The sequence below is a fragment of the Falco peregrinus genome, chromosome 1 (genome assembly GCF_023634155.1).
Source record: "Falco peregrinus isolate bFalPer1 chromosome 1, bFalPer1.pri, whole genome shotgun sequence".
In the NCBI taxonomy this organism is placed as follows: domain Eukaryota; kingdom Metazoa; phylum Chordata; class Aves; order Falconiformes; family Falconidae; genus Falco; species Falco peregrinus.
In genome coordinates, this window is record NC_073721.1 from 95197285 (window position 1) to 95214728 (window position 17444).

The 17444-nt window shown below is 52.3% G+C and overlaps 1 protein-coding gene across 12 annotated transcripts in view; it reads right to left on the reverse strand.

The window, feature by feature from the left end:
* The window catches only part of TRIM9 (tripartite motif containing 9), a 71284-nt gene that overhangs the window by 16705 nt on the left and 37135 nt on the right, over nucleotides 1-17444 (reverse strand). For 9 of the 12 annotated variants that reach the window (XM_055790858.1, XM_055790849.1, XM_055790842.1 and 6 more), the window contains exons 2-6: nucleotides 14463-14558; nucleotides 13876-13998; nucleotides 4601-4711; nucleotides 3863-4016; nucleotides 976-1133 (exon numbers count right to left, since the gene is read on the reverse strand). In XM_055790858.1, the coding sequence (XP_055646833.1) occupies nucleotides 976-1133; nucleotides 3863-4016; nucleotides 4601-4711; nucleotides 13876-13998; nucleotides 14463-14558 (642 nt within the window). The remainder of the gene's footprint in view (nucleotides 1-975; nucleotides 1134-3862; nucleotides 4017-4600; nucleotides 4712-13875; nucleotides 13999-14462; nucleotides 14559-17444) is intronic. The other 3 variants (XM_027794690.2, XM_055790817.1, XM_055790798.1) reach the window with 1 other exon arrangement.

Genomic DNA, 17444 nt, shown 5'->3' on the forward strand with positions numbered 1-17444 from the left:
CACTGTCTCAATCTCTCCTGCCTGTTTGTGTGGGAGGTAGGTAACAGGCTTGGCTACACACTGACTTCCTCTTGGCAGGACTGTCACCTGTATGACAGTCAGCACTCCTAGCTTGCTGGGTAAATCACATCCTGACACGGTCAGCTTGCTGCTTTTGGGCAGGAGAATAGCTTAATGATCTGAGAAGCCAGCAATGTTCCCCTTTGTGGCACCAGCTGTATCCCATCAGCTGGAGCAGCTCTCTATAAGCCTGGCAGCAGGAACAGCATGCACATCCAAGCCCCTCCAAACTGCTGGCAGAACGAGAGAAGATCGGTGCGCTGGGGAATTGCCCTCACCTTGCTGGGTGGCTGTGCTGAGCCTTGGCCTCCCCACACCCTGTTTCCTGCTACCTCCCTCTCCAGATCCCATCCATGCCACCTTTCTTCTGCCTCAACTCTGCTCTGGCTCCTGCATAGGTTTCTTGTGCATGAATTCAGAAAACACAATGGGCTGGTCCCTGTGCCTGCTCTGGTGGATGTGAACATGCCAGGATAATTATCAGTGTGTCGGATCAGAGAAAAATAATATTTTAATTGTGTAATTACAGCAATTTAAAAGCCCTCAGGCCTTAAACACCTCTGCTTGCTGGCAGCTGGCAAACCATGAGTCTCATGGCAATTAGCATACCTTGCATGAAATATTTAGCAACCTAAAAAGATGGAGCTTCAAATGCGTTCTTTGTGTTTGCAAGTCACACTGCTCACTGGAAAGGCATTTCCAACCCCTCAAATAACCTTGCTCCCAAAAAAAGCCTGCAGCTTGTCTGCATCATCAGCTTCCCTGGCCACCCCAGCAGCAAATCTCATGTTCCCACGGAAGGAGGGGACTTGTAAAAAAGTCTAGAGAATTCTTTGGTCACTTCATGGCAGGGCAATGCTGGAGCCAGATGAAACACATTGCCACTGAGACTGGCTTCACGCACTGGGCACCTACCCTGAACTGGCCGCCGTTGCCATCATCAAGCTCCAGGATGTAGCCTTCCACCTGCACCGTCGACAAGGGGGGCTGCTTCCAGGACAAGGTGGCACTGTTGTTGTGGGTGCAACACTCCTCTAGCTGCAGGATCGGGGGAGCCGGCACTGGGGAGGAAACTAAACACAAATTAGTGTAACCCTGGCTGCTAGCACCACAAAGGAGGAGCAGGGGGATAGCCATGGCATGCATGTTTCAGCTGGAGCGTGGATGATGCATTTATTGCCTTGGTGTGAAGCCAGCACAGCACAAGAGATGTAACTACGATCTTGTGCGTGTGAGGTGGGGAGGAAGTAGAAAGGACTGCTCTCCAAACAAGCTCCACCAAATTCCTCCACCCCGCAGCCTGGTAAAGCTGAGATTTACCCAGAGCTTTTCTGCTTTCTTCCTGTTTTCTAATGCATTTTGGTGAAATATGGCAGTGCAGCAATATACCTGGTATAGAACTGCCTGGATCCTTCACAGCAGCCAGTCCCAAATCTGCGACATTTACCCACATGCTCTGCAGAGCTGGCTGCAGCTGTGGGCCTGGCCACAATCTAGCAGCAAGCACTGCTCTCCTTTTCCATCGAACAAATTCACTACAACAAAGCAAGTGATGCTGGAGCAGCAGGGATGAGTCTCAGGACCTGCAGAACAGGGAGCACCTGATCTTTTTGCCATAGTAGAGTCTGTCCTAAAAGGGGTGGCAACTGCACAAACTATGACACCGGGTGGAGAGGTGAGTGTGTCTCTCAACGATGCCTTTTTAGCACCCTTGACCTGCCTGAAAGGGCTCAGGGTCCTTCCACCCTGTCTCAAGCGGAGCACCCATTTTGGGGGTTACTGTGGGGTCCCCAAGGCTGCCCCCTCTGCCAGCCCACCAACAAACAGCCCTTGCTGCTGAACACCTCCCGGGGAGGCACAAGCACATTTCAGAGAGGTCTCCAAACAGGCACCAGACAGTCCTTGCCTTCAGCCTCTGCACACCTCTGGTACTGAGGCTGTGAGGCTGTGTACCCTATAGCCTCCCATCAGCTACACAGGGGATATAAAGGACCATCAGGGCTTTTTCTGCTCAAGCTGTAGATGCACGTGGGTATCACAGCCCACTCCTGCTCTGAAAAGCATGGAGGGGTGACAGCACAACAGGGAAAGGGGATGTCCACTGACACATCCCATCCCCTGCCCAGGGACAGCCCTCCCAAACCTCCTCTCAACAGAGCTGCTCATCCTCCATCCTTATTCTCACTGCGCAAAGTCTGACAAGAGCCAGAGAAAAAAAAGACATGGAGAACCCAGACAAGATATGGAGGAGCTACGGATGCCTGGGAGAGAAAAACCAGGCTTGCTGGCAAAGGTTCACCATGCACCACCTCCCTCTGCCACTCCTCCACCTCCTGGCTTGGATCCTCAGGAACAACCAGGCTGAGTGCCTGGAGAAACGGAGTGGTGAAAGCCCTCACATTACAGCTGATACAACAGAAGGGATGCTGCTTGTGCCCAGCATGTGCTGGCAATGGCTGCGGGATGCTCTGTACCTATTGCTCACCTTTGCTCTTTATCAAGACCTCTGGTGTTGCCTTGCCTCCCCCGGTGCTGACACCTGTTTGGGATCCAAACCCAACCTCCTGCAAAGTCTACAAAATGCAACTTATTTTCACAGTGAGGGTGAGATGAGAGGTCAGCCTCTCTCGGGTCTGCTCTGCCTCCACAGAGGAGGGTGGGCAGCTAAACCAGCAGCAGATTTGCTCTTATTAATTAAAAATAACTCCCCTGGGCTAAACTGAAAGGAAGGACAGGAACACGCTAACATCTCCACAATTGTTGTGTAAGCAAAAAAGTAATCCAGCCCTCCCTCGGTTTGGCTCCCCTCCCTATCAGAAAATGTTACTGACACTTCAAATTAACAGCCTGGTTAAAGATGAGCAACTATGGCCGCTCCCAGCAGCCATGCCCAATGCACCCTTCTCACTGCAGCAAATACCAGCGGGGCCATTATTTGAAAATACTTGCTATCGTTAGAGGAAGCGAGTGGTCAACAGCCTTCCTGTGCCTGACTGCTGAGAAATGCTGCTGTCTGCAAAGGGCTCCTGAGTCAGGAAATCCAGCTGTGAAGGCAATGAAGAACACGCCAGTCCCGCAGCTGGTGGTCTTTCCTCCAGGCAGCTCATTTGCACCCACTGAAGGTACAGGCCTAGATTCAATGTCCTCCTGAGCCTCCCTGCATCACAGCCCATTTGCATCTTCTGTCAGCTTTCCTGGACTTGCCAAATCACAAATTGCTCACAGGTTGCAGCTGCTCTCTGCTTCCTGCAACGCAAATGCAGTGGCTCTCCGTGGTACCAGAGAGTGAGCACAGAGAGAATGGAGAACAAGGAGGAAATTAAAACTGAAATGAAGGTCTAAAAAAACAATAGTGAGGAGAGGTGAGGGAGCAAAGACCCCAAGCTACGTGGCATGGCTCTTCATACCTTTGTATTTGGAGGGACACCGTGGCTGCCTGCAGCAGGCAGCTGGCTAGCTGGCCCATGCCAGGTGCTGCTTAGCACTGAGCCAGGGAATGTGTGTGAGTACAGGTGTGGGAAGTGCCTTGTGCTGCTCCTGAGACCCTGGTCCCAGCCTGCAGAGTGCTTCTTAATGAGGCAAAACCAAGCTCTCAGCACCTCAGTCTGGCACACAGTTGCCCAGGGATCCAAGACAAGGAGGCAGATGACTGGCCCAGGGGTGCAAAATAGGGTCTGGGGTGCCGAATCTTGCCAGAAGATTAAGAAACTCTCCTCTCCTGCCTCTTCTCTGTGATGCCTTGCATGGAAGTACTCAGCATGAACCAAGACAGGCTTTTGAAAGGCACTAGAAATATTCTTACCTTTCATCTGGACAAAGTCGAGCTGATGGATGGACTGCAGCAGAGGAGCATTGTCAAGGTTCAGGTCAAAGTCTGTGGTCATCCGAGGTGTGAGCGTCCCCTTTCCCCACTGGTCCTCGGTTAAGTGCACTCTCCTGATGAGAGCGTCGGAGATCTGGTGGCAAGGAGCATCCTCAGCTACCGAGAGCCACCAAGGCTACATGCTGTGCCTTGTCCCTGCCCTGCTCCCCTCTTTCTCTGTGCCTCCCAGGCTGCCACTTCTGCCCCTGACTACCAAAGGCTGGGACTTCACACATGGTTTCTAGCATCGTCCTTTGCTGCAGGCTCAGATTGGCAGAGGGACCCCAGGAGTTTTGGGGACTATTTTAAAGGCAGGGTCTAGCACCAAGGGACCAGCTCAGGAATGAATGGTGAGATGCAGTTCCCCAGTGCTATATGACCATCTCTTGCTGGAGAGCCACAAGACAGCACTTTATGATCACTGCTCCAGAGATATGCTACCGTCTGCTGCAACCCTCTATTCCTCTGGTCAGAATAACAAATATCCCTGGCCTGGTTCTGCTTCTGTCCTGCTTCAAACCTACACGTGATGAGAGGCTTGATTTTATGACTGGAAAAGCCGGGGACATCATCTTTGGTGTAACCCCCCCAACTCTGCTGTGTTACCCTAGGGCCTCTGGCTGCATGATACCTTTGCCATTCCCCCCGCCGCCCAGGCATGAGCAGCTCCACACCAACCTGCAGGAAGCCGCTGGGGTCGTTCTCCTTGATGACCTCCAGGCAGTACTCCATCAGGCCCGTGGTCTGGCGCAGCTTGACCGTGCAGTGAGAAATCTGGTCTCGTACCACCTGCAATGGGACAAGAAAAGCAGCGTTGCTCAGAGCCGCGGGGTTTGGGGAGACAGGGAGCAAATGGGCTTCAGTGCTGCGTGGCACACAGGGATGGGCTCAGGTCAATGTGAAAAGCGACAAAGACTCAAGGGAACAGAAAAAGGCAGAGTTGGCCAAGACTCATACATCAGATTCCAGACCTTTGAAAACCTGGTGCTAAACAAGCCTTGTTTAGCTCAAAATTATTAACCCACATAATTATTTAAAGCAGTAGGGCAGTTCCATGCTCTGTCTTTATTTAAGACAACTTCCAAAGCTTATGAACACCATGCACACCAAATGCCTACCTCCATAGACACATAGCTGCTGCCCTATCCATCCCTGGCATGCAGCCGGGCTGCAGGGCTGGCGCCGGGGCAGCTGCACCCAACCACCAGCAGCGCTCCTGGCATTTTGGTATTTCTGAGAGAAATGAAAGCACCACCTCCCCAGCTTCAGCTCTGACTCATGGTCTGTTTGAGATGCTCATCTGCCCACTGCCTGGGATGGACCATGCTGCAGAATTGCCTCATTTTCTCCACCGGCTGCAGCAGGAGTGTGGGGATGAGCTCAGAGAAAGAGATGTGCTAGTGAGAGGAGATAAATCCTGCTCGCCTTGCATCAGGGCTCTCTATGGCACACTGAGCTCTGTCTGGGGCTGCCCAGGCTGCATGCTAAAGCATGTCTTCTTGTACCCATGGATGGTTTCCCCAGGGGAATGCGTTTCAGCATCCCAGCAGCGAAGCACAAGCATGTGGCTTGGCCGGTGCCTGTGGGCTCTGCTGATCTTCCCTGAAACACAGCGGGGAGGACAGGGTGCAGGCTCCCGTACCACAAGGATATATTTGAAGGTTGGCTGGTGCCTCATGCTGAATCCCCACAGAAGGAGACAATGCAGGTCTGCACCCAGTGTCAGCAGGATTTCTGTCATGGGAGATTGGCAGAACAGCTCAGGAAGAGAGACTATGCTTTAGAGAGGAACGTGCTCACGGCAGATAATTTTTTTTTCTTCAAAGCTGTGTAAAGTTCTCCACTAGGATTGAACAAAGCTAGGCAGCTCTAGAGACCCCAGCTATCCAGGATGTTACAGACAGTAAAGATGAGCTTTGCCTCAGCAGCTGCAGCTGCAGTAGGATGGAAAAAGCTGCAATAAGCAGTGATTAACATTTCTGAAAGCGCAGTTGTGTCCTCAGCACCACAGTCAGTGAATCCCAGCATGCCCACCACTCCATAAGCACAGCAGCACTTGAATGACCACCCTGGGCTGGGAAGCACCTCCTCCTGTGAGCACCCCTACTGCTCTGAGGGATGAGGAGGTGAAAAGAAGCACATGTCAGCCTCCTGCGGTGAATAAATATGAAAGCTTTTCCATTCTCCCCACACAGCTGTATCTGGTTTTTTTCTTCTCTCGGCCATTTTATGAACGAAGGAACCCACTGGCTGGATACTTCTTGCTGCGTACTTGTGGTGCAAGTCAGGAGCACCGTGGCTGAGATGGGTGAAAGATCAGCCCATGGACTAATAATATGGTTGGACTCGATGATCTTACAAGGTCCTTTCCAACGTAACTGATTATATGATTCTATGAATCTGGGCTTCAAGGGGGGGTGATGACTCCTGCAGGGCAATCAATCACACCATGTGTTGATTAATTATAATTTAATTACCTCTACTTAAATCACCTAACAGGAAGAAAAGAATTATCAGTCCTGCAGCTCGAGACAACATATCTGCTTCTGTGAAATGCCACAGAGCACTCTCCTAGATGGCTCTGGATTTTTTAGGGAGCAGCCACTTCTTGCTGCTTTTAGCAATCCCAGCCTATGGCAGAGGGAGGCCAGAGCAAGCCCAGGTGCTGGGAAGGGGGATGCAGCCGGTGCACCCTGTGTGCAGGGTAAACAAGGCAGCAGGGGGAGCTCCCATATTGTTCCTTTGGACCAAAAGACGTGTTAGGAGGCTTGCAGAGATGATGGATCACTCTGAGACAGGGCTAGCGAGCAGCATGATTGGCACACGCTGGTTTTGGCATCAAACGCTGTCATTAGAGGGAAGAGTTCATTCAATGTCAGTTTCTAACACTTGAGTGCACTGGAATGGCTCTGCTGGGATGGAGCAGAGACAACAGCTAGTCCTGGAGATCTGGACTCCTACGCTGACCTTTTCTGAAAGCGTGGGCAAGCCCCTGGGCTTCATTTTGCAGCCCTTCAAAGGATGGTCAGTCCTTTGGGGTAGGATCCAGAAGGTGCAGTGGGGGTGCAAAGCCTGGCAGCAACCTGCAGCCCCTGCCATGCAACGCCCCTTGCATTGATTTGATCTCTTCTGCTCAGGGAGAGGGTGTTGGGGGGCTGTTCCGCTCTTGCGCGGGATGTCAGTTGTATGGACGTTGGGTCCCTCGGCTGCAGACCACTGTGTAACACTGTGAGATGAGCCCAGCTTGTGGGCTCCAGCCTTGCTGTTAAGAGCATATCCTGACTGCACCGACAGAGCTGGAGCAAGGTTCTGCACTCCCTGCTGGGCTGGGCTGCAGATGGGTGGGTGGGGATCCCACCCTGAACGCCCAGAAAATCAGCCTCCTTTCATGCGAGGCCCTTCTGTGGGGAAATGCACATGCCACCAGGAAGACAGCAAAGATGGGATTGGTAAAACAATCTTCTTATCTTCTTTGCAGCTTAAATTTGTGTCTGATTTGCAAATGAATTTGTGAGCCTCTCCCTGCCCGAGTAGATGCTTTATAAGTATTATCAGCAGAATTGCCATCTGCTACCTCCAGCCAGACGTGAGCCTCCAAGAAACAGCATTTACTCGATGAAGACAGACACAGTGTCCCAGGACAGCCCTGGACATGCAACTGGATCCCCTGGCACCCACTTGGCCAAGAGATGGGGTTACCAGCGAGGCAAGGGGACCTGCCACCACTGCTCCGGTGTTAGCATGAGACCTGCGGGGCTCCCTGGCACTGCCTGGGAGGAGGGAGCTGGGGCATGGAGATGCCAGCCCAGGCTTTGCCCCTCTATCAGCAGGGTGAGGTGAGGCCAGTGCCAGGCAACTCCAGGCTGATTAATAACTGAGCTTCCTGGCAGATTATCCCTGCTAATAAAGGTCTGGTTGGGAGTGGAAGCGCTTGCTGCAGGCTGCCACTGAGGCTACGTAAAACTTTATGTATGTGAGTGCAAAACGAGATACAAGAAATTTCATTTAAATGTAAATAAAAGCTTTTTTTATTTTTCGTAAACGTGATCAAAGACCAGAACAGAAAGGCTGTGGAGTCTCCAGCCTGGGAGACATTTAAAACCCAACTGGAGGCAGTCCAGGGCAGCCTGCTCTAGGTGCTCAGAAACTGCACCAGAGAAGCCGCTGCAGCTCTGTCCCAGCCCGCACCTTCAGCCCCGTCGATCCTGCCCTTCTGTAACTCTGTGATCCCCTTTGGGGACCAAGCATCTATTTATCTGGAGAACTAGAGCGTGAAACAGCAGTTTAATTGTAGCATCTACACAGCAGGCAAGCCAACAGTGGAAATCCATGTTCCCTTTGCCACCAACAAACTGTTTTCAAGGCAAGAAGAGGGATCTTTGGTTGGGACCTAGGTAGGACTTTGTGGCATTACTGCTTCTGTGCTCCACACGAGAAATGGGATGCAGTCACGAATCACTTTGATTAGGGAAAGTAAAGGTTTTAAAAATAAGACACAAACATCTCCCACACCTTTGAAGGGACAGTCTAAACCCAGTGGGGCCGATGAATCAGAAAAGTTTTCCACGCGGCCTTAAGCATCCTGTGGTTCTCCTCATGCATCAGGAATTTCCACTCCCTGGGGTACCTCAGCTCCCTGTTACCCTGGTAATGAAGGGTATTTCAGTGAAGAGAGCTGAAAGTGAAATCTGGAGGTTCCTCAAGCCTTTGACTTGTGCAAGCAAATGAGGCTGTGTTGGGCTGAGGATCAGGAGGCCTCAAAAGGCTTGCAGTATTCACCAGACTGCCAGGGAAACCAGGCTGCCATGACTTCTGCATGAAGGTAGACAGTTCACAAACCTCTCCTGAAACTATGCAGGGAACACACCTCACTGCATGGTGGCATCTTCTGGGAAAGGGCTAATGGCTCAGCTGCTGAAGGCATTTGGGCAGTTCCATACATTTTGTTTGTGGTTGCTTTTATCAAATGCCTTTTTTTTCCCCTTTAGGTGCCAAAGGAGGCAACAGCCAGAACCTGGCTGCTAATCACTACCTATAAAAAGGACTTTTGCTGTGCACTCACAGCAGTTCACTACTACCTTAAAATAGGACATTTATTTCAAGAGCTTTTTTCCCCTGTAAGATGACATTAACTATAATTTACATTTTAATACAGCTCCTAGAAGGCACTAACATCTGCACTCATCTCTACTTAAAACGTCTTCCTCACCTTCCCCCTCTTTTGAGTACTCAGCTAGATAACCAGTTTCCAAGGCACTCAACCTCACTTGAACCTTGGGTCCTCAGCGTCTGAGATGAGTCCTGCAGGGAGGTCACGTGCAGGACACGGAGCCTCCACTCTCCTGGCACACCATGGCCAGGGTAAGGTCACCCGCACAGTTGCAGGGATGGAGGGTGGTGTTAAGGGGAGCGGGGCTCCTGTGCTTCACTGCAGTGCTGCAAACGCAGATGGAAAAATCCTGGACGGAAAAATCCCCAGGAAAAATCCCCAGAACAGATCCCGACACTTTGATTGTGCTGAATCCCACAACCACGTGTCCTCTGAGCACAGCATTTCCAGGTGGATGTTTCCATGGTGACTTGCCTCTTGCTATTGGGAGAGGAGGCTCAAGCTGGAGCTGGGAAAAGCAGAGCTGCTGCGTTAACAACCCTGTGCAATGCTGGCGGCTGCATGTCCTGGAAGCTTGCATAGCCAGCTCTGATCAAAGCTTTTGTACAGCACCAACAAGTGTGGGAAGGTGTGATACAGAGACCTGGTCTCCAGTGCAGAGCCACTGGAGGAACATAGCACATGGACAGATGCTACGGAGGACAGACTTGATACAGCTTTTCAGCAGAACAAGTGGAAAGCTTGAGGGACATCAGAAAACTAGAGGCATCCCTGCAGCCTGATCACAGCTCTGCAGAGCTCCTCAGCCTCAGTGCTCGGCTCCTGGTGCTGATGCCCTTCCCAAGGTGGCCAGACATCATGACAGGGGAAAAACTGCAGAGTGTGGAGGGATTTGTAAGAGAAAGCAGTGGGCTGGTATTTGCATCTTTGGGAAATAATCTACCTTGTGATGAGCTTATCTGACCTGTGTGTCCTGTCTGGTGTTTCCAGAGAGAAATGGTATGGTAGAGGAAACTAAACCACACCGCCTTCTCATCCTTACACACCAGTCCTGATTCCCAATGACCTAATCCAACAGGGGACATCAAGTTCCCTTGGGCTTCCTGGAAAATCCTGCCTGTAACACCTAAAGAAGGGTCATGGACCAGCATTACATCTCTGGATATCCAGTGCTATAGGCTAGAGCCCTTGGTGAATGTTTCCTATATAATTAGCTCCCCTGAGAAATGTGACAACTGCTGCTTGCCTGCAAGGGCTCTGCAGTCAAAGCACCGTGGTGAAACCACAGAGCAAAGACATCCTATGACCTGAAGGCCAGAAGGCAGCCAGAATGGTCCACCACACTGCAGAAAGCTTAAAGGAGGTACATGCAGAGACCAATCCATGCATGCTGTGGATTGAGGAGAGATTTCTTCCTGGGACAGCACTGCAAGGAAGCCTCTATGTCCCCTGCACAAACCAGCCCATGCTGTAGGGCATCTTCCCTTGGCAAGACCATACTGGTCCTTTAAAAACCAGGGTCAGCGATGAGGAAGCAGGACAGACAAGGAGGTTGGTCCCAGAGATGGAGCAGGCACCTGGCCCCGCTGCTCCTCCAGATGTCATTTTTTAAAGCCTGGGTCCTTAATCTGAATCCAAGTGTAGGGGGTGGGTGGGGAAATGCTTCCAAGTTCATTTCCTCCCAAACCTCTCTCCACTCTGGAGTAATTAGTGTTGGCCCACAGGCAAACCTGGATTTGTGCTTGCCTCCATGAAATATGTGTCAAACCAAAGTAGGTCAGTCCTGAAGCTGAGCTGACCCCAACTCTGGCTGCCTCACAGAAATGGGAACTTGGGCTCTCCGGTGAAAGGCGCCTGTGGCACAGTGCCAGCCGGCAAGCTTTGTCCCTTCATGCCTCTCCTCCTCGCCTACATGGTGCCATGCCCTGCTGTGATGGCCAACCTCCCAGCAGGCAGGAGGGGCAGCCCACGGGGAGATCATCTGCGGCCAGGGCACTGCGGCTCCATGCCAGCTGCTGGAGCAGCTAGTTTGGATCTGAAAGGGGTCCTGGGTGGCACAGCTAAGCCTCACTGGTCAGTCTTATCTGCTCATCTCCTCCTCAGCTGAGATGCTCTGGGGACACGAAGCAGCAAGTGGACATGCAGGCCAGGCTGGGATGCTCTGGGCTGGTCTCCTTTGGGAAGGGGTGAAGCTATCACCGGCAGTCAGCAGCCAGTGTCCCATCCTAATGTGACCATCAGTCAGGACAAGCCCTGTGGTCCTGCAGGAAGACCCACCATGCATCCAAATTCAGCACAAAGTGCATGCCAGGGCATGTGCAGGAAGAGACGGCACCAAGCACACAGCATGCTGCTGCGGCAGGGTGGGCAGAGGTGGGGAGGTGGCTGTTCACAGAGGTGGCACAGTGTCACACCACACACATCATCCTTCCTGACACCCTGGAAGGATTCCTGCTCCCTCAGCAATGCTTCCAGTGCTCAAGAGCCTCAGAGCAATAGCTGGGGGCTTTTATCCCCCCCAGCCAGCCCCAGCCTTGGGCAGTGACAGGGACATCCCGTCGGGAGGCAGCTGCTCCAGACACAATGCTGCTCCCCTTTCATGTCTCGACCCTTCGAGTGAGGCCAGCCCAGCCTGTCCCCAGCTGGAGCTGCAGGTGCTGCCTCTGTCCAGGGGACTCCTTGGAAGGGGCAAAGGGGAAACTGCCCCATGCGGTGATGACCCGGGCAGCCCTTTCCCCTGGGTGACAGAAGCAATGCTGGGGATGGGGGTGGGGGGGACAGGCTGCAGGGTCGGTGGCGAATCTCGCCTCAGTGGCCTGGTGCGGCCAGGGGACCCTGTGTGTGCACAATGAGGATGCCAAGGAGGTACCCAACAGGCCTGGGGCTCTCCTGCAGCCCCTGTCCCATCTGCAGCTTGTGAAAGCAGGCAAGACCCTCTCTGTCCCTGTCCCCCAAGCCAGAGGGGAAGGATGTGCATTCACCCGGGCTGCATGTTAAGGCTCTGTGTCCCAGCCTGATGATGCTGAAGCCACAGGAGGCAAATCTCAGTGTGCAGGACTCTAGCTGGCACTCAGGTGGGTCAGGGCTGCACGACTCTTCCCACACAAGCCTAAGACCAAGGCAGCACCACTGCCTTTATTACTTAACCCCTCTACCCTGCAAGAATTAAAACTGAAAATCAAACAATTTCAGGCTAAAAATCTGAGCAACACTCCACAGGCTGCAGAGCAGAGGGGAGCAGCTTCTGGATTTTAAGCAGCAGCTGCTGTGATGCTACTGGTAACTGGATGCAAGCTCATGTGCCACATCTGTTGGAGAACCCAGCACCACGGAGCCCCTCCTGCCCACGCAGCTCCCTTCCCATGGCGTGTGGGGAGCTGTAAAAGCTTGGCCCTTCAGGAATGGAGGCTTGAGGGCTGATTTTAACAGAGTCCAGTCTGAAACCCAGCAGCTGTTTCTTCTTTTAAGGTCCAGGACTGCCTAAAGCCCAGTTGATAACAAGGGTGGATGGGGGTGGGACATACGTGTGCATGTGCTGGGGGGACAAGCAATATGGTAAGAGCAAGCAGTGGGATGCAGATCCTTTCTTCTGGCCAAAAAGTGAAAGGTCTCTGTGGGTTGTGCTGAGCAGGGAAATTACTTTGTGCTGCCTGGCTTTGTAAGAGTTTAATTAACCGTGCCATGAAGGGGAAGAGGGAAAGAGAGCCCACCAGGCAGTGGAGGTCCTCTCTGTGCCTAGAAGACAAGCTGGCGGCATGGCATGCCTATTTGAGGTTGTGCTTTATTGTTGGACACTGAGCACTGATGCTGGGCTCGGTCCCACAAAGCTGCTATTGTCCATCTCCTGATGGAAATGCTCACATGCCCTCGTGTTGCAGTGCCCATCATCTGCAGGCAGACAACTGGCAGCCTCCTCCTCCATTTTAGGCAGCTCCAGGAATCCCTCTGGGAGCCTACTGGGTGGCCCAAATCAAGGCCGGGGGGGGATGCAAGTGGAGCCAGAAAAGAGACATGGATGTTTCTAGCCAGAACACTGAAAAGCCCTTGCAAGAGGGACCCTGGAAGCACAAAGTGATGTGAAATGCCTCAGTTGCCCTGTATCAGTGATGGCTGAGGTGCAACTAGCTTGTCCAGCAGGTACTGGGCTATGCTACACCTGCTACCCCCCAGTCCCGGGTGAGATTTGACACTTTGCTTCCATTTTCAGCCGTAAACCAGCTGAAAAGACACAGTGTAGTGACTGCAGTAACGACACAAGCCAGGAGCCCCTTTTCACAGCTGACCTCAACGCTCACGTTGAGAGCTGCACCTCAGCTCCCCCAATGCCAACAATTTACCTCTCAGTGCAACCACCACCTTGAGGCTATGAGGTGCTCACCAAGTACAAAACACAGAGCAATTCCTGCTCCTGCCTGGTGATGAAAGCGGCATCTCATGACAACATGTGCCCCAGGACTTCAGCTGAAGACAGCAGAAGTTACAGGCACTCAGCATCCTGCAGGATCACACCAGTAGCTTCAAACCAATGTTGTACATTTTCCAGCCTGTGGATGCTGTACACATGGTTGTGCTGACCTAATGACTAGTAACTGGCCCAGTTCGGTAGGAACCACCACTTGGAGGAAGCAGCACTTTGTTCAGGGCCTGTCATGCTGGGAGTGGGCTGGGCATCTGCAGCAAAATGGAATTCAGCTAATGTGAAAAGCAAGAGCAGCCTTCCAGTGACCTCCCTGCTCCTCCCGTGGTACTTCACCCCAACAAACAGCACGACAGTCCTCATCCCCATCTGGTGCCAACCCTGCAGAAAGCTCTCTGACCACCAAGCCAGTGGGTAGGGGCTCACCTTCAGCTTGTGCTCATGCTCCTTGTTGACCCGGGACAGCAACTGGGCTTTCCTTCTGTTGAGGGCATCAATGAGGGCATCACACTGGGCCACCAGACAGGCCTCAAACTCCACGCTGTTCTCCTGTGGGTCAGAGCAGAGCATCACAGCCCGGGGAGCATCTCTATTTCAGTTGGGAAACCTTGTATTTTTTTATGACACCACATGAGCCATATTTATATATGCAGCTGCACCACTGCAACTCACAAATCCACAGCAGTAGCACGTGGGATGCTTACGCCCTTGGCTCATGGCAAATGCCACCATGGTGGCAGGTGAGGAACAGGTTTTGTCCATCCTGCCACACCCTTGGATCTACCTGTGGCAGAGATGGGAAGGACTGGGGTCTCTGCTGCTCCCTCCACGACACAGGCAGCTTTGGGAGGAGCAGTTTTTGGGAGGGCTGCAGGGGGTAATAGGAAAAGCCAGGTGTGGGCCCCTTTGGGAGGACATCCACCAAACCAAGCTGGGGATGATGGGACAGAGGATGGCAGAGAGCAGCTCAAACTGGTAGGAGGGGGCTGTTCCTTGGCCAGAAGACACAGTACCTGGATTTGCTGCACCATGTTGCGGAGTTGGACCAGGAACTCTTTTGCTTCCTTGGCTCTGTCTGACAACCCATTCAGGGCCTGGGAAAGCTGGCTCTGCAGAGGGAAGAAAGAGTGAGTTCATTTCCATGTCCTGGACTCATGCTTGCGCTGGAGGAGCTGATGTGCAATTTGGGCTGGGGATGGACTGCAGCCCAGCACTGCCTCCCCGGGCTGTGGAGCCTTCAGCAGCCCACCAAGGTGTCCTTCTGCCCCTGCTGGCCCGAGTATAAGGAGAGGAAAAGGAGGGTTAGCCGTCATCATGGATGTCCTGGCTTTGGGAAGCAGATATTCAGTGTCCGCCTCCTCCACAGGCTTCTCTGCATGATCAGGGACAAATCGCACCCATCCTGGGTCTCAAAGTGAGCCAGTCACTACCTCTGCTGGATCTGCGCTCTCCAGGGAGCCAGACACCAAAATCCTGTAGGATCTGACCCATGCCTGCTGAGGCTGACTACCACAAGGGCACAGGTCAGGCCACCTGATTCAGACTGAAAATCTCCCAGTCCCTCCTGAAAGCTAACATAAAGCAGGGTCCTCCATTGCTGTGCAAAATACTGACTGCTCCTTCCTCCTCCAGTGCTAGGGGTGGGAGCACACACCCACAGCCTGCTCTGGCCTGTGCTGAGCTGAGCAGCGTAACATGGAAATAATAATGATTGTCTTGTGCTTTCTCATTTTCATGGCGCTTCCCAAACATTAACTCAGGAATCTTTCTCTTTTGCCATGATTTCAGCAACAGTTATTATCTCAAGAGCTGGGCAAATCACCCCTGAAAATTTACCTCTCAGGACAGATTTTGCCTCTTTTGTGGGCTGCAAATTGCCTGCAAACATCATGCAGGTTTTGAGGTGTGATCTTTTTTTGCAGCTGACACAGAAGGGAGCCCAGAAGACGGCTGATGTCCCCAAATCTCCAAAAACCTAATTGCAACCATCTCTCCTGTGATCAGGATGTTGGCACCAGGCTGGCCCCTGCTCTGTTGTGCCGTGCTCCCTCAGATGCTGGCACAGGGAGAGGGAGGAGGTGAGACAGGAACGGGGAGGAGGGGGAGTGATGGTGCAGAAGGGATGAGAGGTCAGCAGAGCGCAGTGCCTGCTGAGATGGTGCTGGGCTGAAATCAAGAAAAAAAGAATTGCTATCGAAGAGACAAGGCAGCAAATGAATGGCAACCATTTAATGGCCCAGAAAATGACCTTACTGCTGCTTCCCCAGGAGATGTTAATATAACCCTAGTGATTTCTGCATTTCCTTTGTAATTTATCGTGCCCATGTCATTAGGATGTGGAGCTAATCAGTGAATGCATCTCTAATAAAAATGGGATTGCTAAGTCAGCTCAGCAGGTCTCTGTCTCTCCTCCCTCCCCGCCCCGAGCAAAGGCTGGAAGAGAGCTGAGGCCAGAGCCCGAGTTGCTCCCCACAGCACCGGCAGCCCCATGCACTTCAGGGACAACCCAGCCCTGCCTCATCCTCTCTGCTGCATCCCTGCAAAAGCCTCCCTCACCCTGCCCCGTGCTCGCTCTCCACAGCCCAGGCACGACTCCAGCCCTCCCACATTTAGGAAGACATCTTAAGCTTGGCAAGGTGGTTTGCTGAGAGCCAAGCGCTGCAGGGCCCTGGTCTCCGATAATGCAGGCAATTAATAGAGAACATCAGCAGGAGTTTGTTATGTTTACAAGCGTCTCATTAAAATTGCAGCATGGTGTGGGTTTTTTTTTCCTTTAATAAAATCTTTAGAAGGCTTTTTTTTTTTCTATCAACATACATTTCAGAAGGGGGATCTTTAAATCAGCCTAACTCTTGAGGCTTCCCAATGGGAAAGCATTTTAAATATGCTCTTAAAATTTAATGAGCTCAACACCACCAGTGTGTGCTGTCCATGTGCAGCTCCTTCACCCTGGACACCCCAGACTCACAGCACAATGGCTTCCATGGCACAGCAAGCTTTGAGCCCGTACACAAAAAGAAAAAGATGGTCCATCGTGTTCAGAGCATCCCTCCCTGCGGTTTTACACTACATCCCCCTTCTCAGCTCAGCCCTTCCCTCTGCTCGAGATGTTCTCAATGCCACCAGTGCCTCCAGGTGAGGGGCACAAACCAGTCAGGAAACCATATTTTTTCCATAATCATAAGGTTAGTGAGGTGCACAGTGGACACCCTGCCCTGTGCCTCATCCCCAGCACGGAGAATGGGATGCCGACACCAGCATGCCCAGCTCACAGTGCTGTGCAGTAAGAGCCAGCATCACCTGTGCAAAGCTGATGATGCCAGCTCCTATGCATGTGTGGCCACAAACTCCTCAACACACATGAGAGTCCTAAGGTTTTGTTTTTCATCAGCATGAGCTTTGTGCCGATCTCCAGGAAGGGTCCCTATTACGCCACAGGCTCTCCTGGAGTGGAGATACATTCCTGGACATGTCCCCTTTGAAACAAACATCTGCCCAGCTCTCCTGCTGCATCCCTGCTGCTTATGGCAAGAGTCATCCCGCCGGGGACTCAGAGCTGCAAGCCATCACAGTTAGCCCATTAAACAAGGTTAATTAATGCTATACGACAACGGAGTGTGTATGAGAATGTGCGCAGGGACTCGTGGGCATGCCTGAATGTATTCATTAAGGGCAGCGCTGCAGGCGCAGTGACAACACAATTCATAACCGTATGCCACAGAAAAACAAAGTCCTTCTGGTTTCTGTTATGTTAATAAGTCAGAGGCTGCGGAGCAAAATTAGATGACTGATCAGGTCCATAAATTCTACAGGTACCTTCCATGACCCTTGGAGCAAACCCAAGCTTTAAGGCAGTCTGTCGCTTCAGAGAAGGATTTAATCACCGGACATGGAAGGTAGTGTCACAGGTTTCCCACAAGCATGTGATCCACATGGAGGGAGCAGGAAATAGAGACTCAGGAGGAGTTCTCCACATGGGAGCAGTTGGCTGGAAG